The 19386-nt window shown below is 42.2% G+C and overlaps 1 protein-coding gene and 1 long non-coding RNA gene across 3 annotated transcripts in view; both read right to left on the reverse strand.

The window, feature by feature from the left end:
• The window catches only part of man1a1 (mannosidase, alpha, class 1A, member 1), a 142597-nt gene extending 131778 nt beyond the window's left edge, over positions 1–10819 (reverse strand). For both annotated transcript variants that reach the window (XM_042096007.1, XM_042096008.1), the window contains exon 1: positions 10135–10819. In XM_042096007.1, coding sequence (XP_041951941.1) covers positions 10135–10635 — 501 coding nt within the window. In that variant the 5' untranslated portion in view covers positions 10636–10819. The remainder of the gene's footprint in view (positions 1–10134) is intronic.
• Positions 10820–15574: 4755 nt separating this feature from the next.
• Positions 15575–17925, reverse strand: LOC121712092. Its single transcript, XR_006032508.1, has 6 exons — positions 17850–17925; positions 16940–17000; positions 16477–16618; positions 16290–16326; positions 15858–16159; positions 15575–15661 (listed from the first exon to the last, which is right to left on the reverse strand). It is a non-coding gene; the product is annotated as an uncharacterized LOC121712092 (long non-coding RNA).
• Between the last annotated feature and the right edge of the window lie 1461 nt (positions 17926–19386).

The following is a 19386-nucleotide window of genomic DNA, read 5'->3' on the forward strand; positions in this document are numbered from 1 at the left end:
GTAGGTGTCCATGTTACCCTCAAGGCAGGGCACCTGCCAGGCTATACACACATTATAGCGATAAAGTGGCACATACACACACAGGCACATTGATGAAGAATGCAGTACATACCTTTCCTGTCAACATACTGGGCCTCCTCCAGCACACACACACACACACACACACACACACACACACACACACACAGTTGTGTCTGCCAAAGCCAACCTCCCTGGAGCCGACATGGCCACACAGCTGGGATGCCAAGAGCAGACTGCTGTTTCAGATGTTTGCCACCTGGCCTCATTCATATGAGCGCAGTGTGCAACCTGTCATGTGTCAACCATAAGACGGCATCTAAAGAAACACTCACAGCTTGAACCCTTCCCCTTGGACACGGCACATGTGCATTTGTTTGGAGCCGAAGGACTAGCAACAGGTCAAGGTATCTACCAAAGAGCAATATTTACTGACCAGATAACGTTTCACGATTCTCGCGAATGACTCTGACTCGCTGTCAGCTAAATTGCAGGCTGGTTTTCCACCTGTAAGGCGCTGTCTGCTATGCTAGGTGCATGATTCTCCCTATTACAAGTTCGTTTACGATCAAAATGTCTTTGAAGAAGTTATAATAAGGTAAAAAAAAAAGAAAAACGTGCATAGTGCTGCCTTAACTGAAGATTTCAGGCTCCAGCGCTACCAGAGGCAGGAGCAGGTGAATATCAAAGGCAAGAAGCGACAGAAATGTGTTCTCTCTCATTGTGTAAGAGGTCACAACAAAAGCTATAGCAAACAACAAAAAACTTGTTTCCCCTCAAATGGCATCTTCATAGCGTGATAGCATATCACAGCAAGGGTCTGTGAGAGACACAAACAGTGGCACATACTGTTTTCATAAACAAGCAAAATCCACTCTTTCCTTCATCCCAGCGACGCTGAAGTGTAACAACATTAAGTATTCTGCGAGGGACCCCTTTTGAGAGCCAACACGCCCCAAAACACTCCCATTTAAAGTACACTTTCTTGCCATCGGAGGAAAAAAAAAATGCATTTTTCATCAAAGACATTTGATAGAATTTCCAGAGTGAATTATAGTTGGATTCGGCGTAACTGTCTTCTTCTGCCAAGTTCAGAGAAACCCAGTGAGTGTGTGTGTGTGTGTGTGTGTGTGTGTGTGTGTATGTTGAATAAAAATATGTAAGAATAAACATATAAGCACTGGGTAAACGAAGCATAACACCACAACCATTAGCATGGTATACTGGAGCATCAATCTCCTGCCTCCCTCCCCGGACACACTCATAAATCCTATCTGGATGAAGGGGCCTTTTAACACAAGACAAATTAATCAGGAAATCAATGATTCCTCCTGACTCACCCAGTCTTCTTTACACTGTATTGAAAGAGTTACTACCAGGCAGAAAGGAGAACCACAAAACAAGCACTTTTTACAAGACATTTTAAAAGAATTTGTAACCATGTTGGACAACTCCAACTTTTGTTTTCCTCTGAAAATCTGTCCTATTTTTTTTCATCTTTTTTTTCTGCAGTCCAATAACAGGATTGGCCAGCCATGCATTTAACACTGACAGGTGAGAGTGGCCTGCACCTCTCCGACACTAAAGTAACGGGCATCCATCCAGTGTAATTTTCCCATGGCAATCTCGTAAATCTGCCCCACAAGCGGAGCTATTTAGCATGAGATGAATTAATCAGAAGATCAATGATGCCTCCTGATCCCCAAAAGGCTTTCTACAGGGGCCCTATAAAGCCACATGGTCGGGAAGAGAATTAAATTGAGAAAGAAAATCTCTCGTGTTTGTGGATGGCGAATGGAAAAGCGGCGGTATAGCGTTGATTCTCATTTTCTATGGACCCTTTCAAGAGAGTTCCATTATCAGCATCATAGTTGGCCCCACAAGACTTCCGTTTTAACATTCCATTTGTTATCTTAATGCAGAGGAAGTAGATTGGGGCCCAAATAGAACGTTCAAGCATTGTTTTTGTTTTTATTGTTGAAAGGGTCTATAGACATTATTGCTTTGTTGTCCAAATCATCAGTGGTCTGGGAGCTCCCTCACACCCTCTCTTCCCTGTTACACAGCTCAGTGCAGTTATTACCCCACATCCTCTGGAGTGTCTATTGATCTGTTATGGAGAGGAGAGATGGCAGTCTTCTTCATTTAGGCTGAGTGATGGGAACGTTCTATCCCTATGTGGGGTCACCAAGAGTGGGTGAAATCAGACACGTCAAACAGGATGGATTAATGTCCAATTTAGCACTGCGCTGAAGTGTTCTGAAGACAGAGCGTCAAAAATGGAAGGCATATAACACACACACACGCACACACACACACACGCACACACACACACTATCATATACTGCATTTTATTTTACTATATTTATTTATTTTATTTTGTTCTATTTTTATTGTATTTATTGTATAATAAGTGCTTTGGGAATTGAATAACCTTGTCATGCAAATAAAGCATTTTGAATTGAATTTGAGAGAGAGAGAGAGAGAGAGAGAGAGAGAGAGAGAGAGAGAGAGAGAGAGAGTTATTGTCCTGGCATTCTTGGTGTTCATCTTACAGGAGCGAGTCTGGGAAAACACCCACTGTACATTCCCTCCAGCCTCTGAGTGGATCTGACATCCTCTGAAATCAGCCAGTGTCTGGGTTCCAGTGTAGACACTCTCACACAAATGGATGTGGAGAGTGCATTGTGGGTTACCCTCGGGACCCAGGTAGATACTCATCTGGGCAGATCCTGGCACACCTGCTGTATCTTGAATCCATTCCTGGAGATGGAACTGCCAGTTAATGGAGGAGAGTCTCTCTATCTATCTATCTATCTATCTATCTATCTATCTATTTGTCTTTTTCAAAATTCCTGCCATCATCTTTCCTCTTACCTTTCAACCTATTAATCTACCTCTTCCTTCTATGTCTTGTTTCTCTCTCTATTTCTCCTCTCTCTCCATTCCTATCAGCCATCTCTCTCTTCCTCTCTCTTTCTCTCTCACTCTCGCTCTGATTTGGGGAGAACAGTTCTTTCTGCCCTGGAGGCAGAGGCCTGTTCTCTGAACGAGGGATTGCCCTGTTCCTGTTCCCAGTGTAAAGGCATTCAGTATGCAGTCAGCTGCTCGCTCCAAGCCTGTCTCTCACTGCGGAGGGGCAGAGAGGGGAGAGGACCACAACAGAGGCCTAGAGGCAGAGCAGCAGAACTGCCATGAGGCTACACAGCCACTGATACACAGGTCCTACAGGGACAAATGAGCAGTAAAAGAGAGGGTGGGGGCACATTTCCGGTCTCATGCACTGAGACTGTTTAAAGGAGAATGGATAATGGATGGCACGGGGTTCAGGTAGCAGGAAATTATGCACATTTAAGTGATCAAAAGGCGTCATTTTTCTGCTACTTGTATGGTTGATTATCCTGCCTATATCTTCACTGCTGAACTAATATTAATTTACAGATATCATTTCCACATTTGAATTGTGAAAACTTGTTGAACTATCTTTTTTCTGCTTACACATCTTTTCTTCTTAAGTCTGTGCTTCCATCAGACCAGTAATTTGTGGTACACTATGCAAGACTTTCACCTTAATATACAGTAACCTTTACGAAGCCAATTTGATGGTTAACAAACTTGTAATAGTCGAATCGTTCACCTAGCATAGCTATACAACATAGATGTAGCGAATCGCTACCGAGAAAACCAGCCATGCCAAGCCAAGAACGGTGGCCCGACAAATCTCGCAAGAATCGTGAAACATTACCTTGTCAGTAGATATAGCTCTTTGGAGACAGTTTTTGCCTGTTGTTAATCCTTCACATCCACAACAAAAGCATTTTGATTGTGTACAGGGGGGTTAAGTCATGAGAAGTTTGCTATTCATAACAGCAGAGTAAAATGTAAATATATCGCGACTCTAGAAGGAGCTCTACAGTCGCCAAAAATAAAACCTAAACCTGCATAGTAAATGAACAAATAACCCAGGCATTGCACAGGTATGTGTTTAAAGAAAATGTAACTACTTCATAAGTGCTATATGCTATACACAACAATTGGAATTTCAATTAGACCTTGGTATAAAAAAAATGAAAGGAGGTTATGGCTTATGGGAGGTTACAGTTTTGATTCTCAGTCATGGTCGATGACTTCAGTCAAAATTAAGTAAAGTGACTAGAGAATGTGAATATCTCCTTAAGCATTTAGAAAGCCTATTAGCAAAAGGTTAAAACAAGTCAATTTCATATGATCTTAATCGACCATCGAGCCACCATACAATTAACCTTAAACTGAGTAGGAAGACCGAGCCCTTTTTATTATGAAACTCTGAACATTTTCTCCCAAACTGACAGCAAACTCAGAGGGCACCCAAACTGTCTAATCATCAGGTGATTAAGGAACACCAAAGTCGGGCTTGACCTTGAAAGTTGACACAAGAGGAAGTAATAAGTGCCTTGAGAAAGGCAAATTGATTTTCCCTCTCGCCTCGCTCATCCTTAATGCCAGGATGCTCAAAGGCTAACCATTCATCATTTTCTTAACATTCCACACTGTCTGAGCCGCAGAGCTAAAGAACATTTCCAAAAGTCCCTGTCAGCAGGTTGGTCAAGGTGTCATAGAATTAATTCAATCACACTTCACCGCACTTTCTTTACAGTTTTTTTCAGTCGCTAACAAGCGTTTGTCCAACCAGTTTCAAACTCTAAATACAATTAGCACAGCATCTGTCTTTTGTGGCCATACCATTCACACATTTCATGTTGTCATGTTTCATGTCAATCAGTGAACACATTTCCACAATGCTCACATTTTGTTTTTGTAGTATTTACGAATGTTAACACACAACATTCCACAATAGCAAAAACAATATTCCAAACCTTAGATACAGTATAAAAACCTCTGCTCCTGCAATGATATCAGTTCAAAAACAATATATCTCAGCCAATAATAAACAAATTAAATAATTGACACACAACTTATTTATGTTGGGTAAATTGGGCCAACCACAGCTGATTCCAGTCTGGCTTAGACTCAGTGGCAGGGGTTATTTTTTTCTATTACATTGACACTTATGTATGCAGTAAAAAGCATAGGGAGTCTTCTGCACCACCCACATACACTTACACATTCCCTAAGATAGTTACAAAGAAGGCAAAGAATTTGGTGGTAAAATAATGCAGAACTAAAATGGAACTTCAATAGGTCTGTCTGGGTGCATTTGAGGTCACTGAGTAAGTCTATGTCTGTGTGTGTGTGTGTGTGTGTGTGTGTGTGTCTATGTGTTTGTATGATTTCAAAGCAGAGGTATAACCGAAAACAAATTCAAGTAAAACATGAACAAGTTACCCAAAGGTGAAACTGTCTGCATCACTGTGGTATGTTGTATAAAAGTTTTCATCTCATTTAGTTCAGAGTCTGTTCAGAGATGACCCTCTGGACTCGCCCTGGACTCAATTACAGCTCTATGTCAGCGTTCAGGTCAAACCCTCTCTGTATTCACCCTAACACTGATTCTGCACAGTAAGGTCAGAGTGTGTGTGCGTGTGTGTGTGTCTGCTTACACGTGTGTGTGTGTATGTGGGTTTTGTGTGTGTTTGTATGTGTGTGTGCTTACATGTGCGTGTGTGTGTTGGCTCCAACTATGAGAGTGTATGTGTATGTGTGTTTCAGGTCAAAAGAACACCAAACAATTAATAATGCAAAATTTGCATCTCCCTCTCTCTCTCTTCTTATCCATTTATTCATCAATCTCCCTTTTTTCATTTTTCCATTCATCCACCTCTCTGGGTCTACATTCCTTTGCATTGTTTCTCTTCCATCTCTTATGAATGTCTCTCTCTCTCTCTCTCTCTCTCTCTCTCTCTGTTTATTCATCGATCTACCCTTTTTCCTTTTTCGATTCCATTTCTGTAAAAAAAGTGGTCTGGAGTGAATTATTCATCATATGTACTTACTTCATCCACTTCATCATCCAATGAGCCAAAACAACTGACCCGAGCAAGGCCCTTAAATATAAACAAAACACACAAACACCACACAGCTATGGCAAAAAACAACAAGCAGCCTACTGTGGAGGAAATGCAACATGTGCTGTTCAGCTCTGCAATTCACCTTCTGCTCTCTCCAGACAAATTGACATAAGTTTTTCAGAAAACCAATGGGCTGCCCTGGATGCCCCGATGGAGACATCAATTTCGGCACAGAGCCTGGCAAGTGGTTCCCATCTGGCCTGAAAGGGGTGGTTGTGGAGTGTGTGTGTGTGTGTGTGTGTGTGTGTGTGTGTGTGTGTGTGCGTGTGTGTGTGTGGAGGGTGTGTGTGTGTGTGTGTGTGTGTGTGGAGGGTGTGGGGGGGGACCTGCTGTAATTCGCTAATCAGAGACGAGCAGTGGTTAGGCGATCTATGTCATCTCACTGGTTGGAGATATCACTGTCGCCATGGGCTGTCAATTCTTGAGCTCCGCGATGAATTACCGCTTGGGAAAAGAGAGAGAGAGAGAGAGAGAGAGAGAGAGAGAGAGAGAGAGAGAGAGAGAGGGAGATGGCTGTTCTGACATGAATCCGCTAATGAGATGTAGGCTATTAGACGTGACAAAAGAGCTCTTTGAGCTTTCAGATGGAGCTCATGGGACACACCCCCAGAGTCTGATGGCCTGTCGTCAGGTCAGTGGAGCACCTGAGGCTTCTTCAGTAGAGCTGCCTGGTGCCTGAGAGTGACAGCATTTCCCTATTGTATTTCCATAAGGCTCGGTTCCTCAGTCTGGTCAAAGGGAAACTACTGTCAGGTGTCAGATTACACATACGTACATCATGCAAGCAGTCTGTGTGAGGATGAGAGGGGAGTTTTAGAGTATGACTGACATCTGCAGTCTTTCAGTAAAGCACTGAGATCATTTGGGGTTTATGGTTGAGCTGATGCTGAGTTCAGGGGTTTCACTGGGCCACAAAGAAGGCAGCCAGCCTGATGAGACTGACAGCTGACAGTGGAGTTTAGTCCATCGGATCATAAGTGTAATGCATGTGCCGTGTGTGTGTGTGTGTGTGTGTGTGTGTGTGTGTGTGTCTGTATGTCTGTGTGCAGGAGGATGCCCAGTATCAGTTAACAGGAAAGGTAGGTGTGTAAGCACACACACACACAATCTGCAGAAGCCAGATTATTTTTTACTATTGTTTTCACTATCACCAGTCAGACACAGCCGCTAAGACAGAGCAGCCTTGGAGAGAGAGACGCCGGTGCAGCTCAGATGTCTTCTTAATTTTCTTTATCCTTTACTAAAAGGTGCAGAACATTATTAAACTTTGACTAACGTTTCGATGTAGTCACATCTTCATCAGAGTCCTTCGCTAATGAACTCTGATGACTCTGATGAAGATGTGATGAAGATGTGACTACATCGAAACGTTAGTCAAAGTTTAATAATGTTCTGCATTCTGTCTTGGCCTGGTTGCACTGGATTGTCGCCAAACGACAGAAGCGCGGAGAATACTCCTTTGTCAACAGAGCAGCCTTGATTTGAAAGCCAAAGAAATCTTCCAGAGGCTGACTTGCCACATCCAGCAGCCTCTCTCTCTCAGCCAGGCTGCTGTAGGCCCTGAGCTAGGGCAGTCCAGAGAGGCGTCCAGATCCATTCAATCAGGAGCAACAGTGCAGTGAAAGACCCTTCCCTCTGCTCGGACAGAAGCCTCTCACTGTGTGATGTCGAGAGAGAGAGAGAGACAGAGAGAGAGCGAGAGAGAGAGAGAGAGAGAGAGGAAACTCAAGCTTTCTGTGCTGCTGGCAAAGGGCATTCATTCCCCAGGAATTGTAAAACTTTTACTTTGACACATTTTGTAATGCAAAGGGATTAACCCATTATGTTGTAAAATATTCCAGTTTGACAGAATGAGGCAAAGTGTAAATCAATTCCTCTCATTCTTCATGTGAATGTGCAGCAATCAGTCAGTTCCACATTATAGCTCTCCATTGTGCTCTCTCCATCTCTTTCCCTCTCTTTCTCTCTCTCTCTGACTTCTCTATCTCCCTCTCTCTCTCTTGAAATATTAGGCGATGTACAAAAATACTTCTGAAAGGCCACAGTGGATGCCGCTGAGACAAAACCCAATCAACCCCCACCCCCCTTCTCCTCTCTGCTCCCCATATTCCCATTTATAGTTCTAGAAATTAATTGCTCTCATAAAGCAATTAAGAAAACTGCTATTTTTGCCCTTATAAGTGAACAAATATAGCATTGCAAAAGCCTACATCTACTCACAATACCTACATGTATGCTAGTACAAACACACGCATAAGAAAATACACACAAATGGTGCCATTGTAAATCTGTCTCAGAACAAGCAATCCATGATAAAGGAGTTGATGGCTCTTTGTGAGAGTTAAATTTATCCCCTTACAGCCTTGTATGATAACAGTTGTTCTTGCATGGATCCCTAGGCATTGCACCAAAGGGCACTTTATCTCAGTGCCTCTGTGGGCAGCTGGTCCACTGAAGGCCTACCTATTCATGCTTATTCACCTTATTCAGCCCCGCCCATTTTTTTAAATTCCATGTTGTCTTTAAACTTCCGGTCGGCTAGCTACGTCTAGTTAGCTTCATTGGGATAACACGGCAGAAGAGGATAGAGAGGCTAACTTACAGAACAGCCGCTCCAAAGTCAGTTTTTTCTTAACTTCAGATAGGAAAGCTGTATAACAGAAATGTCTTAAGTCACCAAAATCCTAAATAAACGTTCCTAACTTTAGGATGACCCATAATATATGATGCCAGTCATCTCGATAGAGCTCTGCTATCTCAATGTATCGCAATGGATGTACTGCTCAATCGGAAGTTCGGAGACAATGTGGGCAAAGCTAGCGCCCCATGTTTGCGTCCTGTGTGGTGTATAAACCCTTTCAAGAGAGTTCCATTATCAGCATCATAGTTGGCCCCACAAGGCTTCCGTTTTAACATTCCATATGTTATCTTAATGCAGAGGAAGTAGATTGGGAACCAAATAGAATGTTCAAGCATTGTTTTTGTTTTTATTGTTGAAAGGGTCTATAAAAGGCAATGAAATAGTGGGCTACTACAGCATCGCCGGATTGTGTCTAACACCATGAGTAAGCACTAAGCAGTGATAGTAAGTTGCTTTCAGCGTCAACAGTGGGAGCAAGGGAAACCACACACAGTACACACACACACATCGTGCGCACACACACACACACACACACACATGGCACACACACACAAACACGGCACACAGGGTACATGCATGTCCACACACACAGACACACACACACACACAGCACATGCATGCCCATACACATACAGAGCTTTATAAAAGCTTGATTGTGATTGTGTTTCTTGCTTATCTTTGGTCAATGATGAAAAATAGTAATTATCACAAACACACCGCCTGCATAAGTATCTTCCACACTGTCAATTAAAAGTAAATTGTTGATTGTTTATCGCCCAATTTAAAGACACACAAACACATAGTATGCAACATTTATGCAACTCTCACTCGCTCTTGAATTGTGATGTAACACTGTGTAAGCAAACACGAGGAAATGCTGACACAAGCAATTTTCCCGAAAGCATCTCGGGCATGTTGTGTCAACAAGGTGCGAGCTGTCCACATAGATTAAAAGAATATAACTAGGCAATCTAGCGTTTAAAAAGAAATGTATAATAATAGTTATATTTACTTATATTTGCTTAAGACGGGGGAAATGTTATTGAGCAACGGAGTATCATATCAGAGCACAGTGTCTGGTCTACGTGCAACGCTTGCAAATGTCACGGTAGCCTATACTAAGGCTTACTAAGTGTATAGGAGCCAGTAACTGCCTCTATGACAATGTCATAGTAGGTTAACTAGCGCAAGGCTGTGGAGTTAGTAAAAGCAGTGCACTGTGAAGGATGGCCGCAACATGCTTCAGCACCATGGACAGCGCACAGTGCTGTAGCCACTGGTGTCAGTGAAGTGCTCTGGCTACTGCTGTCAGTGGAATGAAACACTTAGTGACACGTTTGTCTTTGATTTACCGATAAGCGACTTCTCGCCACCACATGGGTTTTGTGGGACAAAGGGTGACGGGGGCCTGGCTACGAATTAACTGAGACAAACACCAAAAATTTCAACACATATACAGAGACTTACCTCCTTTATTTTCGCCCTTTTCTGTTTGATTTCTGGGTCCGTTGGCTCCTGTCCTGTTGCTCCGGGCGGCCGGATATACTCAATAACGGGGAGATTTTTACCTCTCCAACCTTTAACAAGACCTTTAATAACTTCGTCCTTGTCGTTTCTGATATCTTTCTTAATGTCATCAGGATGCTTTTGAAGTGTGTCTTGTGCTTCGATTAAGAGCTCATCGTGATCTTTCTTTATTTTTACATTTTTTTCCGTATTTCCACTTCCAACACCGGAGTCTCGATCTGTACCTGTTCGTGTAGCCGTTTCGACGGACGATGAACGCAAGAAAACTCCACCGAGAAGCTTTGACGAATTCGGCAAGAAGAAAAGCACCCCGATACACACTGTAATAAAAGCACTGAAAACTAAAAGCAAAATGAATTTTTCAGACAATCGAAAATAAGTCGGGCTGGCAGACTTCCTATTGGAAGTCGCAGTGAAAGGTAGGAGAGTTACTACAGGCATTTTATTTCCTTCGTGTCGAAAGACAGGCTGAAGAAAGAAAAGCTGAGTTCACAAATCGGATCGCTTAATCACCCCTCGCCACGTTCAGTCTGTATAGAAAGTCAGGTTGGTCTACATTGGTTGTTTGTTGTCAAAGTCTCGAGTGTCAAGCTGCAGTATCATCTCTCCATACCGAAACACATCTGCAGAAAACTCTCGCCTACTTGTCTGCGGAGCTAAACGTAAGGCGCGTCAGTTATGTGATACTGACAGTTCTCCTTGTCCAATCACCATCCTTCTGTCGTCGCGATACTATTCACAATGTCTATATTCATCCAGTACAGTGGAGCAGAGCTAACCATCTGTTTTTCAGTATGCAAGCTTGTATAGCCTATCACCGATTACGCAATAATCTGTTTCTTCTGATGTGTTGTTGTATGTGCAAACTTTTTTACTATGATCTCGGCCAGAAAAATAAATTACATTACATATACATATTTATTTGTAATATCCCATGAATTGTTTTAGGATGTATGTATTTTTGTTTCAAGTGTCTACAAGCTACAGAGGCATAATCATATTCATCGTTATGACACTATTAGTAGGCTAAATCCCATATGTAATGTATATGTAATGTAAATCAGGTTTCTAGGCCAAGTATACTTGTATACAAGGAATTTGGTCTCTTCATTTATCCCATCCGTGAATTAGTGAACACACAGAGCACACAGTGAACACACAGTGAGGTGAAGCACACACTAACCCGGAGCAGTGAGCTGCCTTGCTACAGCGGCGCTCGGGGAGCAGTAAGGGATTAGGTGCCTTGCTCAAGGGCACTTCTGCCGTTCCCACTGGTCAGTGATCAAACCGGCAACCCTTTGGTTCCAAGCCCGAAGCACTCACCTGTAGGCCACGACTGCCATAACTACAGTATACATATCAGAGCTGCCAACCCTCACGCATTTGATTGGTGTAAAAGCGTGTTGAGCCAATCAAATGAATGAATCTCACTCTCAATGTGTGAGAGTTGGCAGCTCTGATACATATAGCCTAAATGTTCAGGACTAAACTAAAAAAGACCATAATTAATATGTCAATCTAGGCAACACTTTGAAGTAACCTTTGTTAATTTGGTGGCTAAAAAAAAAAATAATAGACTACCTTGATGCCTTGATGTTTTCATGGACATAATAGCATACCAGGGCCATTTTATTAAAGCTAAATAGACCAATACATAGACTACACATTATAGTAGAAGGTCATGTGCAGTGATGAGGCTACTTTGTGGACTACAATCAGTTTCCATTTCAGCCCAACAACCTCAATCAAAGCAATATAATGATTAAGACAGTTTAAGGTAGCATCTCTGTCTCTCTCTCTCTCACACACACACACCCATGCATGCACACACACACACACACAGCTTACATTTCGCAGTGATGTCTCAGCTTATTGGCAATGGTTTGATTGTGTCTATTTCAGTAAGCAGTAAACACAGCATCACAGGTATCCTCCAAATGCACAACAAGAGAGGAAATTAAAAGAATTTATGCAGATTACAGTTCAATTACGGCTCAGCCGACCAAAGCAGTTTTACAGATCAAGTAATTGCAGGGCCCTCTTTACAACAAACCAAGTCAAGGATTCTGAGAGTGCAACAGTGAAAAGAGAGCTTTGACACCAAACTGTGCTGGACCATCTCTCTCAACATGCAAACTGCAGTGTGGACAGGTGGAGCTGATCTTAATCAGACAAGCAAACGAGATAGCTCAGCTCACTCGTTCTCTCTCCCCCTCTGTCTTGCACTCTTGCTGCCAGTGGCTATCTCTCTCTCTCTCTCTCTCTTCATCAAGCTTAAACAGTCATGAATTACGCATCCCAGCACTTTCTTTGCTCCAGGCTTGATCAGTCATGTGGCATAATTCTAGTGAGGTATTTTTTTTTGGAGAACTGTGTAATTTCATGACTGAGAACCATTAAATATAAATGGCCACAGACACTGTCAGCATCTCTGAGCTGGAAGTTCTGGAACCAAATGCATGAGTTGTGAAATTTTGAGGAACCACATGCCTCATCCTCCAAACCATGTTTCTTACTGACTGTCTTTACAAGATTGACAATTGTGTCCCGAGATAATTCAGCAGGGGATTCATTTTTCATTGAATTTCTGACTCGAATGTAGCCTAGAAATCTAGACACGCCCCTAGCGGCGCCATGGCTAGTCTAGCAACTCTCCGTTGGCTTGTGACCTCCAGAAATCGAAACTTAATCAGGCCAATGAAATCGTGTATAGAGTCGTTAGGTGGGCTTAACATAATGATTGATGGCAGAGTTGCAACGGTTTGGCTTGAATTCCCTGCTACTTGAAAACAAATAAGATGGATGTTGCTGCTGGCGAACAGTGTGACACGAGTTAAGCTTTTATTAAGTTGCCAAACGTTTGAACTAGCCAACTACCTCCGCTGGTGGGAAACACATGGACTCATAGCGCTGCAGCTGTCCTATTGTGTGCAGAGGGAATTTGAAAGACAACTGATTATCACGCCCCTCGGACTGAGCACTGCGAACGGTGAGTGCCCAGACCCTACATTTTAATGTGGGTCTGGCTCGTCAGGCTAACTCGAATGTGCTTCTGTTGGACTATATTACCATTGCCAGTCAGCTCATATATGGTAATTGTGGCAGGTAAGATCTCTTCAGTGGATTCGGACCATGTACTCAGTGACATAGACGATCTGCTCAAGGAATTTGACGCCATTAAAGCAGGTCTCTCTGTTACCTCTGAGGTGACGTCTTGACCTGTTTGACCATCTACATCTGTGATATTATTCATCATTAAATTCAAAATGTCATGCACCATTTTGAGATCCTTTGAATTCTGTAAATCCCTCAAGATGAGAAGGTCTTTATGTTTTGCATAACTTTCTGTGCTGCCTTTTGGTTCAAGTTGCAAGTTCTTAGTGAAGAAGTTCTTTATTTTCTCTTGTAACCTCCTAAACACCTCACAGGTTACGTTCAACATGGTAGAGTTCAAATGTTTGACATTTTTCAGACAAAGATTGGGCAAACTTCTCTCACTGGCCCCTTTGACAACAGAGCTGGCACTGGTCTTGCCTGATGTGGAATGCAAAATCGCCTGTATGCCTCCAACCACTGTCTCGACCACATCTGATGCAATCGTCTGTACGGACAGGGCACTGGCTGACCCTGTGAATGATTCGGCACATTGCAGCAGAACCTGGCCCACATCTTTGGCTACCTGACTATGTAGATTATCATGGCACAGTTTGTGGATGACGTCAGTTAAGGGAGCAACCAATTCATCAGAGCCCTTGACACTGGAGTGACCAACAGATGTAGTGGGGCAGCTACCATCTACTAGAAGGGATCCAATACTTGTCTGTCCATCATTAACAACCTGATCAATGACGTCCATGGCAACAGAATCCAGTTCACTAGAGAAGTAATCAAGCCATGGCATGCTAGTCGGATGATCTTTCTCACAGCTGTTGTTGGAGGCATAGGACTGCAGAGATGTGTGGCTTCGGAGAAAGGTAACTAAAACATTGGTCACTTCCTCGAAAGCGTTAATCTGAAATTCCACTCTTGATAATCTTTGCATACATGGAATGGGAACATCCTCAAGCCTTTCACTGGTACTCCTGTCAAGTTGGTTGAAAAGGTGCTGAAACTATCCTCAGAGACAACTGAAGAGCTGAAGGAAGTCAAATCACTCAAGTGGAAAAGGAGACTGTCCTCAACACTGCTGTTGGCCGATGGCACAGATACAGATGTTCCTTGCACAGATGTTTTTTGACCTTGTTTCGAAAGGTAGGAGGAAATGACTGCTTTTAAGACATCCTTAGTGCAGGTGTTGAGCAGAACTGGACTAAATGGACAATCACTGTCGCTGTGCACCTTACGGAGTACACAAGAATCCAGTGGTCTAGTCACAGCAAGAACTTGCTGGTGTTTGTGCAGTGTCATCCACATTCAATAAATCATGATCATCCACTACAACTGAGTCGTTCTCCTTAAGGGTATCAGTGGCAATGGTTTGACTCTGCTGAAAGGGAAGCTGTCCAAAAAACACTTTTAACTTCATCGTGATTTTGTAATAAATCCTTTTTGCTTCGATCTGAACCTGGTTCTTCTTTGCACAACTGGCATCTGAGCGGATACTTGGTAAAGTCTGAACTAAAGATTCATTATCCACAGAGCCAGTTCTCCCTGCTGAAGACTGAACAATAGTTTTCATCTCCTCTACAAAGGTCTCAATGACACCAGCAGCAGTCTCCTCAATGAAGAAAAAAATTAGATATGTGATCACTTTCTACTGTTTGCTCTGCACAGTCTGTGCTTGATGGAGCAGAGTGACAATTTTAAAATTTTCCAATAAGGACTTCACTGACCGCCGTCTTGGTCCTTAACTGAAAGTCATCCATGACAACTGATATGACACTTGGCTGAGGTGTCTGGCTTTGACCATCCAGTTCTTTGCACTCTTTGTTGACTTCCAGATCCTTTGCATGTGGTGGACACATGTTAACACAGCCATTTTGACATGTCAAAGATTTAACAGTTGTTTTGTCAGATGCCAGCCACCTCTTTGCAGACTTGTTACCATCACATCCTTCCAAGCAGGTTTCCATGGTGTTGATGACTGCAATCATAGCTTCTCCCACAGTTGAAGCTGAAGCCAAATGTATGTCGTTGTCAGAGGTGCTTACCTGGCCTCTTGCAGGAACCTCTCCATTTATGAATGCATCCAGCTTCAGGCTAACTTCTTTAACAAGCTTATCAGCGCTCTTAAGGCTCTCAAGGCTTGACAAGTCTGGAACTGACCTCTTTACCTCAGCCATAGTTGAATTAATCTTTAATTAACACTACGTCCTTTGCAATAGCAGTGCTTCTGGTGGGTGGGATGATATATATATAAGTATATATATATATAGATATATATATAAGTTTCCTCAATGTCTCTTGAATATTACATTGAATCTGCTCCTCTGTGACACCAAGGTCATCCAACAGCATGGACTGGGGCCTAAAGAATATATAAATACATGAAATGTATAAATCATTTAAATTATGCAATTTATTAGTATGACTAACTTATTTTACCCAGTGACTGTCAAGAAAAGGTACAAAATAAACAAAATAATTTTTCCTTTTTTTCATATGCTTTACTGTTGCATTCCAATTCTTATCAAAGTTTATCAAAGTTATTCTGAACCACATACCGTGTTTCTGAATAAATCGTTAGGCTGGTCGACACCTAGCAGGATGGAGGTGATGAGATGTTTCTCACTTTTGGAATGATTTCAATCAGTACTCCATCTTTCAGAATCATGATGTCATGCTCATCCTCAATATACCTCAAGTTTGAAGACTCAAGACATTTAGAGGTCTCCCGAATAGATAAGAACCATTCTGGTTCCTCTTTCAACACTTTGAGGAGGGTTGGGAGAACAAAGTGCATCACGCTCACATTTACATGGCTCATCAAATGAATGCAGACTGTGAAGAACTGCATCTTTGTCATCTGTTTGGAATAGAAAGTAACATGTAATTTATAACACACAAAGTCTATGGGAAAATATTCTAATCAAGTCAAGTCAATTCAACGCAAAACCTTGACAAATGTTTCCTAAACTACAAATGAGGAGACTCACTTGATTGGTAGTTGACTGAGACAGTGTAGCCCACTCTCTGAAGAAATATAAAAAAGGAACATTCTTAGATTCTTAGCTTTTTATATTTTTATGTTAATTATTCTGATTAAGGATAAGGTATAAAAGTAATGTGCTTTGATGCTCTTCATGCTAAAGATCATACAGTGGAATAAGAAAGATAACATACGACTCTGACAGCTCTGCAAGATATTCTGAAAGGAATAAAAACTCCTCCGGCAGCTTGCGCGTAGATGTAGTGGGCTGATCTTTCTCTACAAGTGTCCTCGGAGAGGACTGTCCAGTCTGAGAAGGGGCCAAGGCAGGGGCTCCTGGCAGTGAGGTAATGTGTATATGTCAGATTACGGAAAAAAATGTATTTTTTGTAAGGGATTATGTTACTGATTACAAGAAAATGGTGTGTAGTCTGTAATGGATTACATTTCAAAGTAATCTGACCCAGCACTGGTAGTAGTAGTAGCAGCAGCAGTAGAAGTAGTAGTAAAAGTGTTTATAGTAGCAGTAGTAATAGCAGTAGCAGTAGTAGTGGTAGTAGTAGTAGTGACAGTAGCAGCAGCAGTAGTAGTAGTAGCAGTAGTAGCAGTGGTAGGAGTAGTAGCAGTAGTAGCAATACATGTTTTAAATAACTTTACCTCCATCTGAGGTGGTGCTCCCCTCCTTTTCGGTGGCCCTCCTACTAGACCTTATTATATCCTGAAAGAGAAATATTCCAGGTTTCAAATTATTTGGCATTTGCATATAGGATTAAGAAGACCCCATAGGTTGTTTTGAAAAATAATGACAACAGCTAATATTGCATTTGACTGAATGATCCAGATGAAGCCTGAAACGGATTTTAGTTAGCTTAAAGCGATGGTTCGGAGTAATTTCACCCTAGGGTCCTTTGCACCATGACCCCGAGCCAAAAACCCTCCCAGAACCTGTTTTCCCTTGGTCGAACCCTGGTCGAGTAGCCCTGTCAGAAACTAATGAGTTTCTGCAGGCGTGAGGAAACCAACTTTTATCTCGTAAATTACCCCACTAATAATGCCCTGAATGGTACGAAACTTCTACAGTATGTTCTTTACTCATAAAACGAGGCATTGAAAAGTACACCAGGAGTTTATTTAAATAACACTTGCCTGATGAATGCTATTATCTGCTACTAAACCGCTGCGTCGACGTTACTTCCGTGATTTGGAAAAAGCCCGTAAAAGTCCTGGCAGGAAGCATGCATAAGGATGTAGATCCAGGAATGCACTAATATTTTGTTTGTAGTACCAGTTTGCAACAATTATTAGTTAATACTAAGTTGTAAACACTTCGGAAAAAAATATATTAAAAACTGGATATACCAAAAAACGTTGATGCAATCGCTTCCTGCCAGGACTTTTACGGGCTTTTCCCAAATCACGAAAGTAACGTCGACACAGCGGTATAGTAGTTAACAGTTCTACGTTGTAATATAGTACACTACAACCCCCAACCGCCCTCCCCCCACCACCACACCACACACACACACACACACTAATAAAAGCTGAATACATGACTTAGTGTGCTTACTGTTTTCTATGGCCAAGCAATCTTATACTTGATGTACATACATCCAAGCATCCTACTGTACATAGATTGTTTATGATCATTCTTTGAGAAATGCACTTGCCACACATACATTTACAGTGCAAGCTTTGCATGTCATCCTTTATGACATCACAATAAACAGATGCAGATAACAAATGTTCTGGAATACTCTGCCAGTTTGCATCATGGTAACACAACAAGTGTTACACAGATTCTATTCAAAGATTCTAATCTGGTATTTATTTTGCCTTTAGAGGACTGTTTGACCTTTTAGGACCTCTCACTAGAGTTTAACTGATGATTTCATTGACCAATCAGAACACCAATGTCACCGGCTTTAAGGGTTGCTTTCCTTAACCCCATGCCTTTCATGTCTACTCTTATGTAGTGAGCTCACTGTGGAACTGTACAGCATTGCAGATATGCTTATAGCACTCTAAAAAACTAAACCACACCATATCTTCCATGAATGTGTTAAAAGTGCACTTTTGAAACATAACATGTACAAATAAACACTTTGTAGCATTCACTTTATTGTTGCCTAAGAGGAGTCCAACCATGAAACCATCAACCAAGCAGTGTGCTGCCATGACATGAGCAAGCACTCACAGCAAGTTTGATGGATTGGATAAAGATACCAAGTCCCTATACCAAATTTGGACTTCATACATCAAAGCGTTACTGAAATAAGAGCTCACTTCCTGTATTGCAGCAGCCCCTGTAGAGGCCAAATGATGCCAATTTCCTAGTGCGTCATCATAATCAGGTAACAGGTCCTTATACCAAGTTTAGACTTTGTACATCAAACCGTTGCTGAGATACAAGCTCACTTCCTGTATTGCAGCGGCCCCTATAGAGGCCAAATGATGCCAATTTCCTAGCGCGTCCTCACAATCAGATACCAAGTCCCTGTACCAAGTTTAGACTTCATACATTAAAGCGTAGCCGAGATGTTAGCCCACTTCCTGTTAGGCGGCATCGTCACCATGTGTGATTGGCTGTCACGGGCAAATAAACTTGAGATGAAAAAATCTGACAAGTATCGTTTGTGCGGCTCGGTCAGAAGATCATCTCCGCCAAGTTCCTTAAAAATCGGATGAAATTTGTGACTGCTGAAACTTTTCGTAGTTTGGACTAAATCCAATATGGCGGAGGTCCAATATGGAGGAGGTCCAATATGGCGGAAAGTGACATAATAGGAGTCATTGAACTCAGGTCGGTCCAGGGATTCCAACAGTGCCTGATTTGTGAAAATTGGACGCACCGTTCACATGCGTGAATGCAATCCAGGTTAAACCCATTGGTGGCGCTAGAGTGTTGGGCATAGAGTTCTGTAAATTTGTGAGAGTGATCATGGGACGGTCCTGAATCAGTGCAGCGAACTTTAGACCCAGCGGTTCAATTTTGGCCAAATTTTGACCCGTTGGTGGCACTAGACGGCTGGGTTTAGAGATCCGTAAATGAGCGTGAGTGGTCAGTGGAGTGTCCCAAAACTTTCTGCCAAATTTCAGCACTTTTT

This window comes from Alosa sapidissima, chromosome 6 (genome assembly GCF_018492685.1).
Source record: "Alosa sapidissima isolate fAloSap1 chromosome 6, fAloSap1.pri, whole genome shotgun sequence".
Lineage (NCBI taxonomy): Eukaryota > Metazoa > Chordata > Actinopteri > Clupeiformes > Clupeidae > Alosa > Alosa sapidissima.